The sequence below is a fragment of the Balaenoptera borealis genome, assembly GCF_965194805.1.
Source record: "Balaenoptera borealis genome assembly, chromosome: 12".
Taxonomy (NCBI): Eukaryota; Metazoa; Chordata; class Mammalia; order Artiodactyla; family Balaenopteridae; genus Balaenoptera; species Balaenoptera borealis.
This window is the reverse complement of record NC_138869.1, coordinates 102,438,296-102,461,191: the sequence shown is the minus strand read 5'-3', so window position 1 is coordinate 102,461,191 and position 22,896 is coordinate 102,438,296. Positions and strand designations below refer to the sequence as shown.

The 22,896-nt window shown below is 36.7% G+C and overlaps 1 protein-coding gene across 1 annotated transcript in view; it reads right to left on the bottom strand.

Annotated features, from left to right (window-relative positions):
* Positions 1–772: 772 nt before the first annotated feature.
* The window catches only part of LOC309608051 (uncharacterized protein), a 286,253-nt gene continuing 264,129 nt past the window's right edge, over positions 773–22,896 (bottom strand). Inside the window, exons 21-23 of the mRNA XM_082347275.1 lie at positions 20,559–20,765; positions 8,438–8,584; positions 773–6,111 (exon numbers count right to left, since the gene is read on the bottom strand). Coding sequence (XP_082203401.1) covers positions 8,447–8,584; positions 20,559–20,765 — 345 coding nt within the window. The 3' untranslated portion in view covers positions 773–6,111; positions 8,438–8,446. The remainder of the gene's footprint in view (positions 6,112–8,437; positions 8,585–20,558; positions 20,766–22,896) is intronic.

The window sequence follows — 22,896 nt, the reverse complement described above, 5'->3', positions numbered from 1 at the left end:
GGAAAGTTCATCAGCTCTAGAAGGCTTTCTAGTGGGCAGTTGTGAGATGCAATTCTTTAATAGAGGGGTCATTGTTTGCTTCCAGTGAGAAGGTGCAATTTGAGCAAAGAGAAGAAAGAGACAAAAGAGTTAGCCTCGTGAACCTGTGGGGGAATTAGCAGTGTGGATATCAGCTTTAACAGAAAGCCTGGAATGATCTTCCAGGCTGAGAAAACAGGTATGCTTGGGAAATAGGGAAAAGCCAGAATGACAGAGCATAGTGAGTACAGGCAAGTGTATGTACCATTGAGGCAAGGAGGGAATGACTTGAGGTCATCCTGAGAACTTTGCCTTTTATGCTGACCAAATGGAGAGTTTGAGCAAAGGAGTCATATGATCTGACTTATTTTTAAAGGATCACATTAGTTAATGCATTGAAAATGGACCCAAGTTGGGTGAGAGTAAAGGCAGGGAAATCAGCAGGAGACTACTGTGGAAATCCAAGAGGGCAATAATAGTGCTCAAATTGGGGCTGTGGTAGAGAATTAGGTGATAATGAGCCAGATTCTGGGTTGATTTTCAAAGCATATCCAATAGAGGTACTGAATATCGATATGGACCCACAAGGAGCTGTAAAGTCAGCGTAGCTCCTTATATCTGACTCAGCCCCCATTGGCTGTCTCCCCACCTTTTTGTGACCATGTTACTTGCTTTGATCCTGTGAGTGGAAGGGACATGGCTCACGTCCTCCTGGAAGCTTTAAGAGCCTGTCATGCTGCTTCATATTCCTTTTCTTCTGCTATCACAACCAGCAGCGTTCTAGAGAGTGGTTCCTTGATCAGCCTGGGCACAGAGGTTGATGCCAATACTGTGCAGCTTGTGGGGGGACCTGTGATAGATGTACAGCAGGTGAAAGAAATAACCCTTCTTTTTTAAACTATCAATTGTTTCCAGCAATAGCTTGCAAGTTACAATATAACTAATGAACTTATATTCTAAGATCTGAAAAGATGTAAAAAAATAAAACATTAGTAGCATGTGTTGGAGACTACTGGCTGCATTTGACAATGTTCTACAAAAAGAGATGAGCTTAAAAAGAATTTGCTGACTAGCAAACAGAAATGAAAGGGGATGAAGAGAGTGGAAGAATTTGGTGATTTTTAGGGTTAGAAGAGGTAACTGCTTTTTACCACCTACCAGTACGTAAACTTGAGAATGTCTTTGAGGAAAGAAAGCCTTTTGGCAAGGATAAAATCAACAGTAAGCCCATCAATCCCATTATTACTACCTCTGGATGGATTATGAAGGTATACAATTAATTTAGCAGAAAATGTCTCAGGAAAAAACTGCAGCTTTCCCACCAGCGCTTAATAAACTCAGGGCATCTGCAATTAAGTCATGTCTCAAAAAGAACTGTAAGTATGGCTATTGGCACATGAAACGGACTGGAATCAAATAAATAAAAAGGCTGCCAAAGCTTTCGAGACAGTCGTACTGCCAAAAATAGCACTAACCTAAACTCAAAAAAAAATAATAATAATAATAATTAAAATTAAAAAAAAAAGAAAAACAAAACTGTGATTGTCTGAGGCTTTAAATAACCTTGAGGCACCAAGGATCAGGAAGCAGTTTGACAAACTGCTTAGACTCCAGGAAGGGAGTATGCTCTAAAGCTCCCTTCGGAAGTAACTAAAGAGGGTAATGTCAGAGGCAGGAGCTCTCAGAAGGTGGAGCCAAGAGTCACGGGGAAGAGTGAGCTGGGGGAACCTACCCCACAAGGCAGAATTGAAGGCTAATCAATATATTTCTTACAACCAAAGGTGTAGACCTTCCCAACTGCCTGTGGGCTCTCAGAATGGCTCTGGACCAGTAATTGTCTTGTCCCCTCCTTTTTTTTTAATTGAGGTATAGTTGATTTACAATATTATGTGTTTTAGGTATACAGCAACATAGTGATTCACAATTTTTGAAGTACATCCTTTTTGAATCAAAATAGCTACTTTGGCTCAGTCTCTGCTCCACCACCATATATTCAGTGCGTGGGGTACTTAATAACTTATGTTAGTGTTTATAGGTTTCTCCATCAAGTAGAGCTATGTTCACACCTAATATCACACCTGGTATCACCTCTTCCTATTGTGCATCATCATTCATCTTAATTTATTATTGTGAAAGATTTCAAACATACTCAAAAGTTAAAAGAAAATGTATCTAATGTACTCCCTAAATATCCGTTACCTAGGTCCAATATTCCTCTTCACATTGTGTTCTTTTCTCTAAAGTCTCATTCTTCCTCTGTTGCCAGTAAGTCGTTCTTAGTAGTGTGCAATTTAATCATAGGGTGTCCCTGATTAACATAGACCTATGAGTTACATTAGTTAATGGAGTATGATACCAACATGAAAATAGACAATAAATCAATGCAACAACAACACTTTCCAGGAAAAAGAAATATGTAACTTGTCTGTGCTTATTATTATATATAATAAGACTGGCATTTCAAAATATGAGAAATGATAAACTATTTAATATACCATGTTAAGACAACAAAGAAAAAACTTTACAGATTAAACTACAAAAAAACATAGAATTTCTATGCCAAAATATATATTAAAGCAACCTAAACAACTTGCAACCTTGGTACATTTTGGTGACAGTTTCACTGTAAGATTCATTGCACTCAATATATAAAAAGCTATTATAAGTCAATAAGAAAGTGTGACTTCTGATAGTAAAACTATAAATTTTCATTAATCGTGCAAAGTAAATCACATTTCTAATGAAATGTTTTTCACCTTTTCAGTAAGAAAATATTTTTACCATTAATGTCCATTACTAGCAGTAGTCTGGAGAAAGAGTTTATTTCAATTACCATTTGTGCTTGAAATGGAAATTAGTACAACTTCCTGAAATAAAACTAATATGTATTAAAAATTAAAGTGGGCTACCCATTGATATAATAATCTTACTTCAAGAAAGTTATTTCTTTCCATTCATTCCTTCTTATTTCCTTCCATTCTTCCATCATTTTTTCTTTCCCTCTCCCTCCTTTTTTCCTTTCTCTCATTAATTTGCTTAGCCAATCACAATAGCTAATACACTGCCTTCATCCTCCCTGTTATTCCTCACAACAATCCTGTGAAGTGGACACTGATAAAACCCCATATAAGAAGTCGGTTAGAACTACTTTTGGTGCCTTCATGAGGGGATGGTCTAGAAAATCATACTACATACTCACATCAAGCATAGAATCAGTTGAATAACTGAAGCAGGGCAATCAAGGCCATTCAAAGAAAGGCTGGATTGAAAATACATAGTCAGCTTTGGAAGAAAAAGAACCTTTGGTACATTAGCTGATAATAATCTGTCTCTTGGAGCTCAGCCGATACCCTTTTAAGCTCCCTTCCTGACCAAGCAGCTCTCACATCCCATGTGGTCAGCTTTGGATCAGGTGAGGCCTTTCGTGAGGTAGCCTTTTTCCACCACTGGGGTGGACAGAGTGCATCAAATATTCAGAAATTGAGGTATTCTCTCCAGTCATGTAATCTCAAAACCACGTGTACCAAATATGTCACTGAATTAGCAAATACTGTTTGCTAGCTCTCAGTGAGAGTGTGTAACTTGTCCAACATCACATAGTTAATAAGTTATAGAGAAAGGCTTCAACCTGGATCTAACTTCAGAGCCCCAGCTCTTAATCATTATACTGTACTATCTCATTTATGTATGTACGTATTTATTTATTCATTCATTCATTCATCCATTGATCATACAATTACTGAGTTCTTATCATGACTCAAATATTGGAGAGGTTATTTTTAAGGAGCTTATACCATTTTAGAAAAGATTTCCTGCTTATCCCAGGGTTTCAACAGATTAAGGAAATCAATAATGGAAGGGTCTCTAAATTCCACTCTCTCCTGGTCCTGCAAATGTCCTCATTGTTCAAAATCAAGCAGACCCTCTGCCCACCAGATCTCTGTGTTCATGCCACAAGACCAGTGTCTCACTATGTAATACAAATATTTGATCCTATTTAAAACATTGCAGGCGTTGCTAGAGTAGGCGAAACATTAATTGTTTGTGTGGGTTAGTGGAACTTTTCCTGAATCTCTGAACGGAGTACCCAGGGTTACCTTCCTCACCCTTGAGTATATCCGCACCCCTCTCCCCAGCACCTCCCCAGTCACAAAAAGGAAAATATGTGTAAATGCACTGTATTCAAAATAAAAGAATTTATATTAAAAAAAAAAAGATGAGGCTTACTTGATTTCACTCAGTCAACTACTATTTAGTTAAGACTTCTCATTGGCCAAGGCTCTGAGCTGTTATAATTGGCAGGTTCTCTCAAGGATCTCAAACCCAGTAATGGCTATTTTCAAGCTACTGGAAGGAATTCCTAGTGGTGATAGTAATGAGAGTTCTCACTTGCAGTGGTGATTTTCCCATGCCTAGAGGTGTTTAAGATTGAGCGAGATGGCCAGCTGAAAGTGATGTAGCAGAAGGAATTTGTGCTTCACATAGGTAATAGGACCAGATGAAATTATATATAAATATAGTGTGTGTATGTGTGTACGGAGATGTGAGTGTGAATTCTCAGTGACTACAAAAGACCATTTTAGAGATGTCTTGAATAGGTACTTATAAAATGGAAATGTCATGATGCCATCCAGGTTTTTTCCTTTGCTTATCCAACCATTATCAGTTGATTTATTTAATAAAACTGTGGACCAAGAAAGACTGGAAATACAGCCTCCAATAGAATGCTCTCATGCTGTGATTGTTGAAGTGATAAGTAATTTGCTTTTAATGCCAGCACATACCACTTAGCACCATATTTAACTGAAGGATGAAAATCACTCATTTGTCATCTACTTGCTTAACTGACACTTAGTGTAATCTATCTATTGTCACTGAGCTTAGTACAAGGAAAATTGAATAGATCTCATTTTTAAATTTACAGCAAGCATTTAAATGTTTAATTCCTTCTTATTTGTATTTTTATTCCTTAATAAAATTTAATTTCAAATGGATAGTCTATTTGGGTAATAAGAGCACAGTAGGTACTAGCAAAAATGATCTATTAAAAGTATTTTTTTTACTGTTTTCAATTATAACCATAGTTTGTATTGTGTATTATCTCTATGTGAGGAAAAATATCAATGTGAATGACACAAGTCACTGAGAAACTACAATACTAGAAAAGAAGTTATCAATGAAGTAATCAAAAAATTGCATGAGTTTATAGATAAAGGAAAGCTTATTTTACTAGTAGATTCTTGAAAAATAATTATTAGTATTGTAATTATCCTCAATATACTGAGAAAAAATGATAACTGAATTTACAGAGATATATAGTCCCCTAGAAACCTATCTTGAATTTTGAAATAATACTTTGCACGGTATATAAATATGTGTACACTGCTAAGGGAATATTATACTGAAGACGTTCAAGTTAGAACTCTGTTCTTGCAGAGCATCTACTAACAAAGACCATCCCCATCCCTCCCTATCCATGGGATTATTGTTTGCAGTTCATAAAGGGCCACAGAAATGAGAGGAATTGATTATAAGAATAAAAAGGTCCTTTTTCCCTCTATTTTTCTATTAAGAAACTAACCCTACATGTACATCCAAAAAAAATCTAAATTAAATAATTTGTTTCAATGCCAATGCAAATGTGGTATTTACTTCAGAGATAAGATAGTACCCAAATCTTATTTCAACATTGGACTAAGTTACTGCACTGAGTCTGTGAATGTTAGAATGGGCCTTCTCAACAAGAAAGGACTCTTGAAAGAACATGTTAGTAAATCTCTATCCACCACACTACACACTACACACACACACACACACACACACACACACACAATATGTTAATGAAAGTGTTAGACTCATATGTTGAAGCTCAGCAAGATCAGTTCAATGGCAAGGAAAACAACTATAAAACAACTAGAGCAACAAAACATTCTGTAGACTTGATTTTAAAATACTGAACAACTCCTGCTCTGCAGTAATGTAGCAGGAGACTTTTTGGATTAGGAAATACACTGTGGCCATGGGCATCCTTTAGGGGCAAGAAAATATTGTTTTTCTTAATTATACCAATCCTTTCATTGGGACCACCAATCCCTAAAGGAAACACACAAAAAAAGAAAAGTCTCAATTGATTGCTGACCTCTGCATTGTTCATTCAATTCACTGTTGTACAACACATTAAATATAAAGTGAAGTGAAACTTGGCTATCAGTTTATACTTTCATCCAATGACAATTGACAGAACACTTACTAGTTCAAAGAACAGTATTGAGGACTGGGGCAGGTACGACTAATTAAAGCAGACAGTGATCCCTGCCCTCGAAGAGCTTACATTTTAGTGAGAAAAACATAAATAATAAAAGTGACAGGGGAATTCCCTGGCTGTCCAGTGGTTAGGACTCTGTGCTTCCACTGCAAGGAGTGTGAGCGAGTTCTATCCCTGGTGGGGGAAGGAAGATCCTTCATGCCGCGTGGTGCAGCCAAAAAAAAAAAAAGTGACAGACCTATAAAATCAATAGGTATTTTTATTAATTCAGTTAAGCAAATGATGGTTCAGTGAAAAACTTACCAGATCACTTGTTCAACTACATTTGCTTTATCAACTTGACCTAATAATCTAATGAAACACAGTCTAAGAGGCAGAAATCTACTTATATGTATACATTTATCCTTCTCAGTATATTTTGTATTGATACAGGTCTATCATAGAACTTACTTTACTGTATCCAGCCCCACTTTTTCAGGGGGAGGGATGGGCTTCTTATTTATACTATAAATGATAACACCTGGCCCTAATCCCTTCCCCCACCTCTCCTTCACACCATCTTCCCAACAGAAAATGTTTATTGGGCCCCTGCATAGGGCCAAGAATCGTTCTAAGCTCTGTTAATAGGAAGATACATTTGAAAAATTCTCCACACAGGTAATTCATGCTCCAACGGGGAAGGCAAAGCATGTAGTTAGAATAGAAAGCTATTCGGTGAAAGTGGAGGTGAGTACCTGATGATCAGAGCTATGAGTAATTATGCTTTCAAGTGTGGAGGTGAGGAAGGCAAGAAGTCATTGACACTGACAGTCACATATCATTTTGAAGGAAGAGTCTATAGTTTCCTGAGGTATGCAGGTGCAATAATTTAAGCCATTAAAACATATTTAGAATGTTCACTAGTTCCTGTGAAGTTGAGATCTTTTGTCAGAGATGTTAATATATGTTGATCTGCCTTCAATAAGAGCTATAGAGGATGAAAAATATAGACAGTATATGCATATGCTAATTTCTGCCAATAGAGGGAACATCTAGTGTAACTCAATGTAAATGTCTTATGTAAAACTGAAGATATCCTTATAGTTAGACAATAATTAAAGATGAGGATTGAAAAATCACCAGGATGGGATGTGTTTATGTTTCCCAGTTATAGGTATCAAATTTGACGTCTCTAATAAACACTGCTTTTTGTTTGAGAGAGGTGACTGTTAAAACACCTGCTCACCCTTCCTTACAAACGCAGAGGAAGATCAGAGGGCCTAGATATCCTCTGTATTTATTGCTCTATAATGAGGACAAACGATTCTTAAAGATGCAGGATTTTTTTATAACCCATCAACCCTCTGACAGTTCATTGTCCGCTTGTGATCCTAAGTCCTATTCCAAACTTTCAGTCGAAAAAAGGAAAGCAAGGGAGTAAAGACAAAAAGGAATAATCTATGTTAATATAAATGTTTCAGACATTAAAAAAAAAAAAAAAAAAAAGGAATAATCTAAAGAACTGGCAAGGGGGCTTTGCTACTTTGGTCCTTTTAGAAAGAGCTGAGGTGGATGAGAGGAGCCCAAATCTGAGCCAGCCAGTTTGGGGCTGTTTGTTGATATCTTAGAATACAAAGTATTTGTGCTGTAAAACAACTAATTTAAGTGACTTGATTTTTTTTATTGTTATGTAATTTTTCCTTTTTTTTTTCCTTGAAATTTCTTCTAGAAAAAAATGTGAAATTTTATGCTAAGTGAAGGGGAAAGGGGATTTATTTAGGCTTGGTTATATCATCTTCTAGCCATTCCCCTTATTCCCTCCAAAGGAAAGAGTACTGCTGTAGGAGAGTGTGAAAAATGATATTCTATCTCTCTTCATACTCCACAGGAGCCAAGTAGCTCTTTCTAAGCTAATGAAGATGAACAGGAGTCTATGTTCTCTGAAAACATATTTGGGACAATCATGACGTCCAGCTGTTGTTTCCAATACTGGTTATTGACTTCTGGTAAAGTACATATTATAAGGCAGTAGATTGAAAAGGAAGTTGAACTTAGTCTTCTCACCATGACTTGTGCACCACTGTGGACCTTTAAGAAAGCAAGAAGGAAGAAGCACTTCTAAGTTGAGGCACTCAGGTACAGCAATGAGTAAAATATTTAATCAGGGGAAAATACCTTTTTATTTTAATGGATTCTTTTCAATCCTCTTGATTTAATATCTAAGGAGTCTTCCAGTGTACTGTCCATTTCACTCAGATGCTCCTGAATAGCCATGACCACTTCACTGGGGATAAACTTTAAGCCACTGATATCACCAAACACCTGAAAAGTGGCGACAAAATGGCACATGTTAACTTACCACACTTCAAAGAAATATTTAGGCAGAATGAACAAAACCTGTGCTTTTTCCCAATTTTTCCCCTGAAAAAAAATTACAGCTTCGAAATGCCCTGAAATGCCATTATAGTTAACCTAATTCCACATTTTAACAGGAGTTTTCAATTTAGGTTTTATGGTTTGGTTCCATTTCTTTCTTCTTCTTTTTTTTGTTTTTTAACATCTTTATTGGAGTATAATTGCTTTACAATGGTGTGTTAGTTTCTGCTGTATAACAAAGTGAATCAGCTATACGTGTACATGTATCTCCCATTTCTTTCTGACTTTAACAATAATTTAATAATACACCAAAAAATATAAATAAGCATTTGTATAATATTTAGTAATACAGAACACAGGGTCATAATTAACCATTTAAACACATGTGAAAAGTGAATTATCCTAACCTTACAGAAACCAAAATAGGTCAAAACAAAATACAAGACTGGGATTTTCTTTTTTGCATTTAGTAACTTTTGTGTGATGAAATGGATAGAAAACAAAAGTATCAGGGGAAAACACAGGACAGCATTCCTTTTAGAAGGAACTCATTGTCCCAAGAGAAGCTTTCTGTATATACAAGACTAATCATTGAGCACAGCTAGCAACCATACCAACATCCTGTTTCACTCGTCACACAAAGTTTGGGTTTGTTTTGGGCTGTTTAAAAGAATCATCAATTTCACTGACTTCATCTGGCTCTCCTACCTCTTGAAGGTATGTAACATTTCCAAGAATTCTGCGGAAGGACTGTTTTCCCCAGAACTTATGGTCTCCAACTGAAGGCCACCCCAATGAGAAAGGCAGGGACCCACATCTACGTCTACACTGGCAAACTGAATGCATTTCTCTGGATAAGAAAGAGGACATCTACTGTAATTCCTACTTATGTGGGTTAATAAAAAACTTTTTGTGATTAAGCAGAAATGGATATTTGACATATACAACTAAATAATGTTGAGAAAAATAGCTATCTTTGGACACCTTGATTTCTCCTTTTGTTGAATCTTTCTTGTCAGGTTTTCTTACAGTCCACTCCACCCACTGTTATCTAAAATCGTGTCGTACTTTTCCATTATTGCTTCCCTGTCATTCTTCTTCTTCTTTTATTTTTATTTTTATTAGAGCTGGTTTTTTTTTTTGGCTGTGCTGTGAAACTTGCAGGATCTTAATTCCCCGACCAGGGATGGAACCCAGGCCTTGGCAGTAAGAGAGCCGAATCCTAACCACTGGACCGCCAGGGAATTCTCTCCTGGTCATTGTTCTTAAACATCTCTCTTTTTTTTTTTAATTTCATGATATACCTTTCTTTGCTTTTCTTAGTATATGATCTTTTTAAAACCTAAGTTTATTGAGAAACATTCTATACCACAACAGCAGTTATTCAGTCTTCTTTCTTATCAAGACTATCTAAAAGTGTAACTCAGAGTTGCAGTTCTAGAGCTTTGTCCATGCCTCTTGTGATACCCTACCATTTAGATCCTCACGTGCTGGAGCATGCCAACTGTTCTTGAAATTTCTGAAATGCACCTTCCTCATATCAAGTGGAGTGGCATTCAGCCTTCACCAGAACTAAGAATTCCAGAATGACAAAGTCACTTTCTCCTAAGTGTCCTGCCATTCACAATCTTTCTTTGTTATTGAGAATTTGGATCAGAATAACAACTTCAATCACCACTTTATCCTCTAGGAAATGGATTATTGGGATGTTTCCTTACTCAGTAGTATGTCTTTATTAACAGGAATTCCTTAAAATGTCTGTATGGTGTGAGCAAGAAGGGACATGAGAGCAGGAGTGGTTTGATTTGCTCAGGATTCTAGGAACTTCCCCAGTTAGCATCTGGACTAATTACCTGGAAGCATTTCTTTACCCTGATGCACAGGGCCATGGACTAACAGCATGTAGCCTTCTGGGATGTTCCGGTTTTTTAAAATCGCTCCTAAATTTTAAACTATTCCCCTTGTCCCTGTCACAGCTGCCACCATAATGTATCAAAAATGTACTTGTATAAAATGATCTGTACATCTATGTGAATATACATCAAATTAACAAATATACTTCAGCTTGAAAGGTTTGGGAAAGAGGGAATAAAAATATAACTAACCTTAATCATAATCGCTAATGAAACTTACTTGTCACTTCTTAGTTAATTGTTGTGCAAGACGGTTCACTTTCCAATTACTCTGTCTGTTTAGAGTCACATATTTCAAGTGATTTGTGCTAGAAGAATAAGCTCACAATATTATAATCATACTTATTTTATGAGTTTCATTGATTACTGGGAATAAGCGTTGCTAGAAAGTAAATATTGCAAACAACTGAAATCTCACAGCAAGCTTGTATTTAAATGTGCCGTGCTTTGAAAATAAAACACAACCTAGTCTTGCAGCATTTTTCAAAGGCAGAAAATGACAGTGAGCTATGATATCCATGTGGCCTCATATTTCAAACCTAACACTGTCTCTTTAAGTTACAGAGAGCATAGTTTGTGTAGCTATAGCCAAAAAGATTATCAAAATGTTGGGCAAACTTCCCATTCACTGCAGTGGTGGCTTTCTGTTTGTCCTCCTTTTCTGGAGGGGAATTTGGAGATATATATTTATATGTATAAGAAATATGCTCATAAATATCTATCCTTTTAAATCCTCAGATTCTTTGGCCTAGTAATTCCACTGTCAGAATCTAGCTTTAAGAAATAATAAGGAACATCAATGAAAATGGCCAAGAAAGAAACTCCAAAGTTTACCCATTCATAAAAGAAATTTTAAAAATGGTAAAAAAAATAAAGACCTCTCACAATCAACTTTTTTTGGGGAAAACTAGATCTGGCATGCTATGTGGATGAGGCAAAAGCCACCGTGAACTTGGTTAGCCACTCATGTCCCCACCAGCACAGTGTTACAGATGTATGGATGTGAACGAATAGAGTGCAAGCTTGGGACGTCTCTGTGGCATCGCTAGGCACTGTGACCGGGAAAGGGTTTCTGCAGAGACAGACGAGGGTCTTTCTGGCCGTGTGGATGTGTGGAGCTGGCGGTGAACAGAAACACCCATGGCCATGGAGTCAACACATGTGAGCGCTTTCTGCCTTGTGCTTGAAGCAGGACTGGCCTTCTTTGGTATAAAGAAGTCCCTGGATTTCTTAGAAATTGTGTTAAAACAGGCCTTAAGAAAGAGATAGCTAGTTGACTGCTAATAAGGGTAGATATACCCTCAAGTGTCTATTTAGAAAACTGGAGTTGACTTTATTTGCAATCTATCGGGTAGAATGGGTCATACACAGCTCCCCAAAACACACATTGATATAAGGTTTTTTTTTTTTCTTCTTACAGAATGTTTTCTCCCTCTAAGTTCATAATTACCTATTTTTTCGTTTCTTTATTTTTAAAGTATATCTTTATTACTAATACTTCCCAAGCTAACAGATTATTTTTATTTTTTTTTACATCTTTATTGGAGTATAATTGCTTTACAATGGTGTGTTAGTTTCTGCTTTATAACAAAGTGAATCAGTTATACATATACATATGTCCCCAAATCTCTTCCCTCTTGCGTCTCCCTCCCTCCCACCCTCACTATCCCACCCCCATTGATAAGGTTTTAGTGAGAGGCCATTATAAAGATGGTAAGGAGGCTGAGGAGGAGGAATAGTAAAACAGATACAACATTGGACAGATTTTGTTTTAATTTGCCAACTTAACACAGGACTCGTGTATGCATAGCGCTAATTCACTGACAGCAATATTTGGAGGCCTAGTTAAACTCATTACGGCTCCATAGCGAAATAAATGTTTTCTTCAACAGAATTCAGATCTCTGTACCTGAACTACAGGAATCCAAACTAGGGGTAAAAAGTCTTAAAATTAGATTACAATTGTAGATTTCAAAAATATATATATATATAACTAGAAATAATATGACAGAGTAAATAATAGGTTGAATCAGCATTATTTTAGAGAAAGGAAGTTTTGCATTTTGAAAAAGTAGAGCACGGATGTTAATTTCCTGAAACAGTTAAATAAGGGCTGACATTTGGATGAATTCTCTGGGATTTAGTGATGATGGCGTGTTGGCAGTGGTGGCCATGTTGATCACCACTGCTGTGAAAATAATAAGCCAAAGTACGCAGTCCTTTCATTTTTGTAAAAGTATACTTTACTTGGTTGTAAAATAAAGAATATTCAATGTTCTTAAGATTAAGTATCTGAATATTGCTTCTGAAGGAGCAGCTGTCACCTTAAATCTAAAGTCTAGTTTGTTTACTGGCTGCATTTTATATCCTTTTGAAAATGACACAAAATGGCAATAAAATCATCGTAAGTATTCTACAGGGGAATATAAACGCCCTTTGGTTACAATGCATGTATCTTTATACATAATTCCAGTTTATTTTCCCTGGAATTCTGTTAAATATGTAAAAAGCCGTTTCTCATAAAGGTAAAAATGCTAGATGTTTCTGAGTTGTAATTTAGCATTAGTGTCAAGATTGTTTCAGAAAATAAGCTAGTGGTAGTCTTTCATGCCTTTTAAGTGTCACTCGGCATACTATATGTGATTTTGCACATAAAATCAACTTATATGCTTTTATGTCAATGTTTTATTAAATGTAAATGTGATTAAAATAATTTATAGGATACAAATATGTAAAAATAATTGACACTAAGCAACTGGTTTTTACATTGTTTAATCATATTATTATTAAATAATTATTTCAGGTCATTATAGAAGAACTTGTTCCATAAACTGAAAAGGAAAAAACTACTTCTGTATCTATGGATTCTTAGAAGAAATCAATTCATTTGTAGATAGTTCTTAATATTGACACAATTACAAAATGCACCAAAATATTTTCATGATATTTCTGTATATAAATAGAAGGGAAAACCATTATGTTTAGGGTTTTGCGGCTTATTTTGCTTTGTTCATGAGTGAATTACCTTTGACTTTTTAAGAAATCAGTGTTAGGCAGCCTTGTCAAATGGAATCAAGATAAAAATCACTGATGAGTACTATCATGGCATATTCTGAAATGCTCAAGCACTGACTGTTGGATGCATGGATTTAAAATATATTTCAAATAAAAGGTACCAACTTCCAGTTATAAGATAAATAAATACTAGAGATAAAATGTAGAGCATGGTGACTATAGTAAACACTGCTGTGTGACATATAAGAAAGTTGTTAAGAGAGTCGATCCTAAGAGCTCTCATCACAAAGAGAATTTTGTTTTCATTTTATTGTATCTATATGAGATGATGCACATTGAACCTATTACGTTAATCATTTCACAATACGTGTAAATCAAACCACAATGTTTTTATACCTTAAGTTTATGCAGTGATGTATGCCAATCATTCCTTAAAAAAACCGGGAAAAAATAGATGTATTTATAATGCAAAAAACTCAAAAATTTTCCAAGTTTATAGTAACTTAGGATTAAGGAATAAAAAGAAGCATAAAAATATTTTTCACATTTAGAGGGTCACCTTTCAAGTTATGGTTTCCAAATTCCAATTCAATAAGAAAAAAATATACAGAAGTAAAAGTGAACATACTTTTACTCAACATAAAACATTCATTATTTATTGACTGCAATAAAGATTTAATTTTTCACCTCTATAATTTTTATATTAGATATTTAACCATATGTTTCAGTTAGTATGTCAAGGCTTATTTTTTAAACTGCTTCTTTATACTTAATATACCTTTTAAAACATTTCCTATGACTTAGAATCCCAAGAACTTTTTCTTCTCCAATATATCCTATGAATATGTATTATTTCTGATAGACATATAAATGCAATAATAGAACAGATCTTTTCTACAACTTTCATAAGTTCAATTATTTGGAGAGTCAAAGGAAATCTAAGATGCTGAAAATTATTTTATGAGTAAATATTTTCAAAAATATGTATGTGATTATTCTTTTTCTTACATATGCAAATAAAAAATATGGTCTATAAAAACAGGAACTACCAATGAATAATTGTCTCAAATTACGAGTACAAATGAAGTATGGAGAAATTTAATATTTACAAGATTGAACAAGAGAAGTTATTTTAGAAAAGACCTGCAGTAACTCTAAAATGTTTTTTAAAATCACATCTTAATACGTAATAAGTACAATCAAAGTAGTTCTTCATGATTTTCTAAAGAAACCAAACATAGTTTTACTAAAATTAATTTAGTCACTAACAGTTATTTTTTGACCCATGAAAATAGGTCAAATAATAAAATTGCTTTTCAGAAGTAAATAGCACATTTTCTGAAAATGTGTCTGAAATCTGTTGTATTTCTTTTAAAATTATAGTGTGCTAATTTTTTTTAAAAACTGTGCTATTTTCCTCTTACAGGTTACCAGTTATATATATAAATAATAAAGTAAGCCTGCCGTGAGAACCATCTAGCTTAGTTTTGTGAAAAGCAAACCATGTCATAGCAAGTCACACTGACCTAATTATTATACACAAACAAAATCACTTATTTTGACACATACATATGGGAATAATAATTTTGTCAAGTTATTTTAAAATAGAGATAAATCCCTGTATATACTTAATATATATTTAAATGATTAGTAAATGTGTCTATTTTAAGACTTTTCATGGTAGTATGATAGGAGAATGTCTTATAAGTGCCATTATATTCTAATATTAGCCTGAAAATTGAATTCTTCTTTGCTTTTGCGTTCTGTTTTTTTATAATATGTTGTTTAAAATGGGGTCTATGTTTTAGATAGATGACTGTAGAGGGACAACAGAATGATGTCCCTCTACAGTTTACTGCAACAGTCAATCATTCTTAGGGAAAAGAGGTGGCAAAATAATATCAGGCACTTATTTTTTAAAAATCAATAGAAGTGGCAGCTGTTAAGTTTGAATTTGAAAACCAAAAATAAAAGACAATCCTGTCCTTGACATTCTTAGCAATATTTTATGCAAAGCCATAAGTACTGCTATTACTACTTCATATTAATGTATATTTTCAATAGTGTCATGTAAGCAATCGTGCCCCAAATGTGCCCCAAAGATTTACTGCACCTTCTCATGCAGGTGTTGTGCACAAAATATAAAGTTTTCTAAACTTGGGAAATGAAAACGGGACTTTCTTCTATTTGCAAAAATAAGTTAATTTTAATATTTTCTTTAGGCCTGCGTAAAACTACGCACCATGAGAAACACAGGGATGGCTTTGCCCCTTCCCATGAACAATGACTTTCAACAAATGGAAAAACTGGATGGAGGAATTCCCAACAATTTACATGTTTAATGAATAATTTCTGTAGACCCAGAGTTTTCAGTATTTTCCTATTGATTTCCCTTCCACATTTTTGTGTATTTCTCTCTCTCTCTCACACACACACAGCAAATTAGTCATTGTAGCAGATGGATATGGGAATTTCCAATAACAATAAATAGTCTTTTCTGGAAGATGTTACAATAGAAGAGTTAAAACCGAAAACTCTCAGTTATTTGTATTCTGTTTTGCCACGCAAGTCATTGATTCAAGGACAGAATACGATTCTTCCCTCCATTTACTCAAAGCTTCATGCAGGCTTGCAAGATAAAGCTTCCTCTGCTGCCTTCTCGTGGAGGGTCAAACAAGTGAGGGTCAGCCCCTCTGCACCTGCTCTTCCCACCGGTTGTCACTCAACTCCATGAGTGGGAGAAGAATCCGGAGTTGAATCAAACCCATCTCATCATAAATTGTGGTTCCGTGTTTTGTTTTCACCTTTCTTCTCCTGCTGCTTTTTCTATCAGCAGAGCACTTAATAAAACCACTAATTGGTTAATCTGTTATTTAGGCAAGTATTAATATTCTCATTTTGCAGACAAGGAATCAGGCCTCCTGCTGTGTATCCCCTGGCCCTGGGTAAGGAGCTCTTCAGATGGGAGATTCAAAGTAGGTGAGCCCGTCCTCCTGAGGCTGAGAGATTTGCCGGAAGCCGCTCGGCAGGGCCTCACAGAGCCCCTGTTAGATCGCTGAGCTCCTGACTCCCATTTCTCTGCTCAGACCACCAGGCGACACCGCCTCTAATGACAAAGAAACCCTTTTCCCATTCCGCCCCCAACGAATGCTCCAAGGGCTTTCTTAATTGCGATGGATACCCTGGGATCCGGCAGCTTATTTGTGACTTGATGAGTCTGCACCAGTCTTGCCTGGGTTTCTAGGTTTTGTGGCACTAAATACTTTAGAATAACTTTGTACTTACAAAAAAAAAAACAAAAACAAAACCTCAAGCTACGGAACGGAGACAAAGCATTACAGGTACGCAGTACTGTATATAAAATAGATAACTAACAAAGACCTACTGTACAGCACAGGGGAACTCTACTCGATATTTTGTAATAACCTATATGGGAAAAGAATCTGAAAAAGAATAGATATGTGTATGTATATATATATAACTGAATCACTGCTGTACATGAAATTAACATGATATACTGTAAATCAACTATACTTCAATATAAAGTTAATTCATGAATTAATTTAAAAAAGTATTCCTCTGCGGAGAGTCCATGGCATTGCCCAGCCTCAGAGGGGTTGACAAAAAGATAATTCAAGAGAGGCCCTCACCTCCTGACAGACCAATGACCATCTCGGACAAGCGTGGAGGGGATTTTATTTTTTAAGTTAAATATGTACAACACTGTAAGATCTGTGTCATCTTGGTCACGGGCCCAGATGAAAAAAAAGTGGTGAACATAAATCCATAGGAAAGATAGTTTGTAATATAACTTCTATTTCAACCTGATGGAATCTGACCTTCTCAGTGCAGAAATCATACTGTTCCAAAAACCATGGCTTTTCACAAAAAAATGAAAAACTTGAAGATAACGTGCTTCGAAACTCAAATTGCTAAGGTTTTCTTGAGAAAAAAAAAAAAGAAAGAAAAGGTTAACACGTGACCTATCTTTCATATCAGAATTAGGAGAGGAGACTTAGAAATCACTGTCGTCACAAGCTGTAGCTGTGTTAGATGCAGAAGGAGCTCAGAACACTAGGTACTCTGTTTTACAACCACCATAAAACCTCTGAGAATAGAGTTCAGGTTATAAAGGTGAAGCAAAATTTCACCCATTTTTGTTTCATGTTTATTGCCAGATCTAATTTGTAAATATTAAATTAGGTCTAGAGGCAGCTACCTGTTTCTTCCCCTATCAGAATAGCCCATCAGAATACAGCATGGATCTTACAGGTATCTCTAGACGGATCTGAGTCATTTCCTTAGCATAGGTGCCCTCAATTCGCATAATATAGGTGTTAGTGGAAAAGGTCTCATGGCGCATAATTACCCATCAAGTAGCATAATTTGGCATCCAGAAATTCAATGCAACTTAATAGATTTCCTTGAGCAACAGCTTTGTGCCTAGTACAGAGATAAGGACTTCAAAGGTAGGAGTTAACTCTAATCCAAGTAGATGACTACTTAGAAACTACAATTTTCAAAGTTGAATAGATGTTTCTTCAGTCCGGAAAGTATAATCTATCTAGGTGCTGTTGTTGGAAATTTCTTTACCATGCATACATCTTTGGGAAAGATAATGCATGAATTTCACTTCTCACTGAAGCTGCAAAAGATCAGTCTCAAATCCATTCCAATTTCAGGTTTTATAGCTCAGAAAGCCAGTGATAGATGAGACTGTGCCCGTTAGGGGTCAGGAGAGATATAAAAGAAAGTAGGAAGATTGTTGAATAGGCTGAAAGAAAACCTGCCTAGTCTTCAATATGCTCTGGGACTGGTATGATTTGACGGTTCCTGTCCTCTGGGACACACAGTTTAATACTGGAAACAAGTTTAGAAAGGCTAATGAATAAAATCTAGTACTCCTAAAAAAGTGTCAGAGAAGGTGCAAAGAGGCTAGGTCCCTTCAAAATGGATTTCATAGAGGACAAAGCAGGTAACATAAAGCACAAAGAAATAAGTGGGTAGGCTTTAGACTCGGACTGCAGAGGGAGTGAGACCCTGTGCCTTTGCTGAGATCTGAAAAAAGGGGGAACGCTGGTTTAGTATTTGTTAGTATCTCTGTTGGGAACAGGCTTAGAGGGGTCCAGACACACTTCCACCGTCATATAATCCAACAGTGTGGAAAACACAGGCAACCAAAACCAGATGGGTCAATAACACCTCCTGCCCCACCTCTCAATCCTTCTAGAACCTACCTTATTTTATTTTTAGCATAATGTTACTACGTTTGAAAAAAAAGTTGAATGAATTTAATTGTGCATGATCCACAATACTTTGAACTGTTTATTGTGCCCTTTTAAAAAAGAACTAAAATATGTTGTCAATGTTATCTCATTCATCTGTCCCAAATACCTGTGAGGCAGGTAGTATAAGTATTTATAACCCAGTTGTACAGATAAGGATATAAGCAGAGGAGTGGGAAATGACTAAACCAAGGTCCTAGCGCACGTGCAGGAGTGAGTGAATTAAAGCCCTGATGATTGCTTTGCTTATGAGAACAGGTCACCTTGAACCTCAGCTTCCCAGTTGGACCCAAGGACTACAAGCTGCAAGATGTTTTGCAGCAGAAGGGCAGATATCCCTGGCATCCTGGCTTCTCCAGTTTGTTCAGCTCATGGTGTGCATACGTATTTAAGCACATGCTTATGTAAATTTAAAAAAAATTAAGTCGTGGCAGTTTTGTCCCACAAAGAGGTTTCTAAAGCAAATGTTGCCGAAGTCTGAAAAAGATCATACACAGAAGTGCCAATACCAGCCCGTGACCCAAGCCCGCAAAGAATTACGTGGGATATAGTCCTCATCCGCCTACCTGCTGCTTTGCTACAATATACACAATCCCCTCTTATATCAGGGAGAAGGGAGGTGAAATGATGGGGACCCTTGTCTAGCACATCTCTGCTTCTCTGAGTAGAGAGCCCACGAGAATCACCCAAGTACCGAACTCGTCATGGGCTGGTTTTGTAGAAAGAGGAAACACCCTATCTGCAAGGCGGAGCTCTAAACAATTAAAAATTTCTTCAAGGTTATATTCAAAGGGACTTTTATGAAGACACACTTTCATCAACTTTGTAACAGAAACAGCAATAGCTAAATTCCACAGAGAAAGTGTGATGCGAACAGAAAGATTCTTACTCTGCAAATTCTTAACAACGTAGTATTGTGCCACTGCAAAGTGAGTTTCATGCCACCAAGACCAGGGAATTGAATGTGATACGCATCTAAATTCTCCTTCTCCTCCATCCTTCATTCCCACCAAATAAAGGGAAATAACACTCTTTCTGACTTCATTATTCAACAGCACTTCTGAGGCTAATGGGAGCCTCAGGTTTCAACATGCCCTGAAGTTTGGATTCTGAGACTTTGAGGCAATGTAAGAGATTTTTTTTTAACAAACTCAGCTCACCTAAAGACTTTGACATTTTAGGAGGAAACATGACTTTAGGATCTTTGCCAAATACTACTCTAAAAAGTTTTTAAAGATTTAGGGAATGGAGGCTTTCCTTTATTTTTTAAGATTTACCTCATGGAAAAAATATGAAATTACACCATCTCATTCATTTTGTGTGAGATCATTTCAACAAAGAGCTGTGTACTTTCCTGTGGCATCGAAGTAGCTATGGACTCAGATATTTCTTCTTCATCAATCTGCTGATGTTTCCAAATATTGACTGAGTCAAAGTTATTGCAGGCAGAATCCTGAATTATTTCACGTGATTTTTTTCCTGCCTTTCTTCCAATAGCTCAGAAACATTTTTTTTCTTACGCGGTACTTTCGTTTCTTTAGGAAAACACTAAAATACATCTTCACATCCTCTATGGTACTAGAAGCATCAGTTATGATATGTTTGCAAAGTAGTTTTGAAGCCTTTGAAATCAAGTATAAACACACTCACATTCACGCACTACGACATACACAGCATTTGCATTAAAATATTTTCATATATACTCACCTCAACAATGGCACCACTAGGGAGCCTCAGAAAATGGCGGTACAGCTCTTGGAACCCACTGGGATAAACAGTGTACACAGCTATATGAGAAGTAACATCTCCTGGACCAAGTGCAGACACAGAAGTTTCATTTTGCTGTTGGAGGTCACAGCTGGAGATGCCGGACTGGACGCCATGGCTTTTCCAGATATAATCATACACTGCCACCTAGTGAGACACAGAGGCCCCCCACCCCACCCCCCAGCCCCAGAAAAGACGAGAAAAAAATTAATTAACTTCTGGCAAGAGCATAACCAATTTTAAATGATTCTGCAATAAATCTGAAAGTCTCTGCCATCTGCAGTGCCTGTACTCCATTCCATGCATATTTTTATGACATATATCTAAATAGTGAAGGAAGACAAATCCCCGGTGTGTGCTCCGTAAAGTTAATTCTACACAGATGAAGCTGTAATTGGCTCCCATATTAACCCAGAGTAGGAAGATCAAGCAGGCTGCGGCAATGACAGTGTTGATTAAAAAAAAAAATGCTTACGAATGGTTTTATGAATGAGTGTTTGTGCTTTCCCATCCAAAATAAATCTTTGCTCTTTTTTGCTTCTTCATAGTGTGCTAAGTGCTAAGTCTCTGGCAACGCCAAAACAGGGGGCAAGATAAATTAAAGATACATTTTACCAAAGTGCACAGGGCAGGATTTTTGCATACTTTATGTGTTTACCTACTATTTTTTCTTTGTGACAATTCCATGGTTTAATACAACACACCTTGTGGGGACTTCAGTAACATTAATTGAAATATGAATGAGTTCAAAAAACACTGTTCTATTGCTTGTCTAAAATATTGGCAATGAAAGATTAGATTATACTGCTGTAAAGATTTTTTTGAGGCTGATAAAACTTCTAGTCTCTAGATATCTTTGTTATCTTTTCCTGCAACTGCTGAGCTACAGAAATGCTTTCTAAAATGTTCAGTTTCCATATTCACATACTCCAGTCATTTAAGAGGTAAGTAAAGGAAAGTATTCAGTTGATTTCTTCACTGGCTCTTTCTGAGTCAGAAGGCATTTATCTATTGTGGCAGAAAGTCCATGTCAAACACATTCTCCAAAGTTAACTCCTTCTAAGATAATTTACAAGTACATTGAATCCTCAATAATACGGAAAGTTTAAGTAATGTGATAGAAAGTTCTGGCCAATTATTATTTAATTCAAGTCTATAATTGACAATAAACTCTCAAGATTCTAGCTAGTGATTTTTTTTTCTTTGAAAATAAAAAGGTAAGATTAAAATCTGGATGAACAGGTAAAGAAGCGATAAATGTCTTGAAATAGCTTGAATGAGAGAAAAGATTAAAGTTGGATACAATTAAAAGCAGGCATTTATCGAGAATCCGTTCTACGTTAGGTTTTGAGAAAATATAAACTTCGGGAACTAACAATATACCAGGAATTCACAATAAGAGATTGGGAGCTTCCCTGGTGGCGCAGTGGTTGAGAATCTGCCTGCCAGTGCAGGGAACACGGGTTCGAGCCCTGGTCTGGGAAGATCCCACATGCCGCGGAGCAACTGGGCCCGTGAGCCACAACTACTGAGCCTGCGCGTCTGGAGCCTGTGCTCTGCAGCAAGAGAGGCCGCGATAGTGAGAGGCCCGCGCACCGCGATGAAGAGTGGCCCCCGCTTGCCTCAACTAGAGAAAGACCTCGCACAGAAACGAAGACCCAACACGGCCCAAAATAAATAAATTAATTAAAAAAAAAAGAGATCGGCATACAATTAACTTAAAGCAAGTTCGATTGTGATGAGTGTACGGAAGCAACCTTAGCGAGGAGGCGAGGCTTGATTTGGGTCTCAAAACCTTAATGGGATTTCAATAGGTATGAAAAGGGCCATGGGTGTGTCCAGCACCGAGATGCAAAAGCCCATGGCGGGCTCAAGGGCCAATCCACAGTCCAGTGGATCTGACTGAAGGAGAGGTGTGAGGACCAGGACGTGAGCCTAGAAACATCATTTGTACCGTGAAGATGCAGGATACTCTACTAAGGTATTTGTAATGTAATCCATAAAGGGGGGAAGTTATTGGAGGTTTCTGGGCAGAAGACAGGCTTGATTTGACTTGTATTTTAGAGTAATAGGGCTAAAGGCAGAATGCCAGGTAGACCAGAGGATGACAGATTGGAGACCATCTCACCAAAAGTAGACGATGAGACCCTGCATTTGGGCAGTGACAGTTGGACTGGAGACAGAGTCAATGATTTCTTTTTCTGAGAGAGAATCATCAGAGTTTGGTTGCTAGCTAGATGTGAGCTTTGAGTGACAGAGACACCCCAAAGGTGACAAC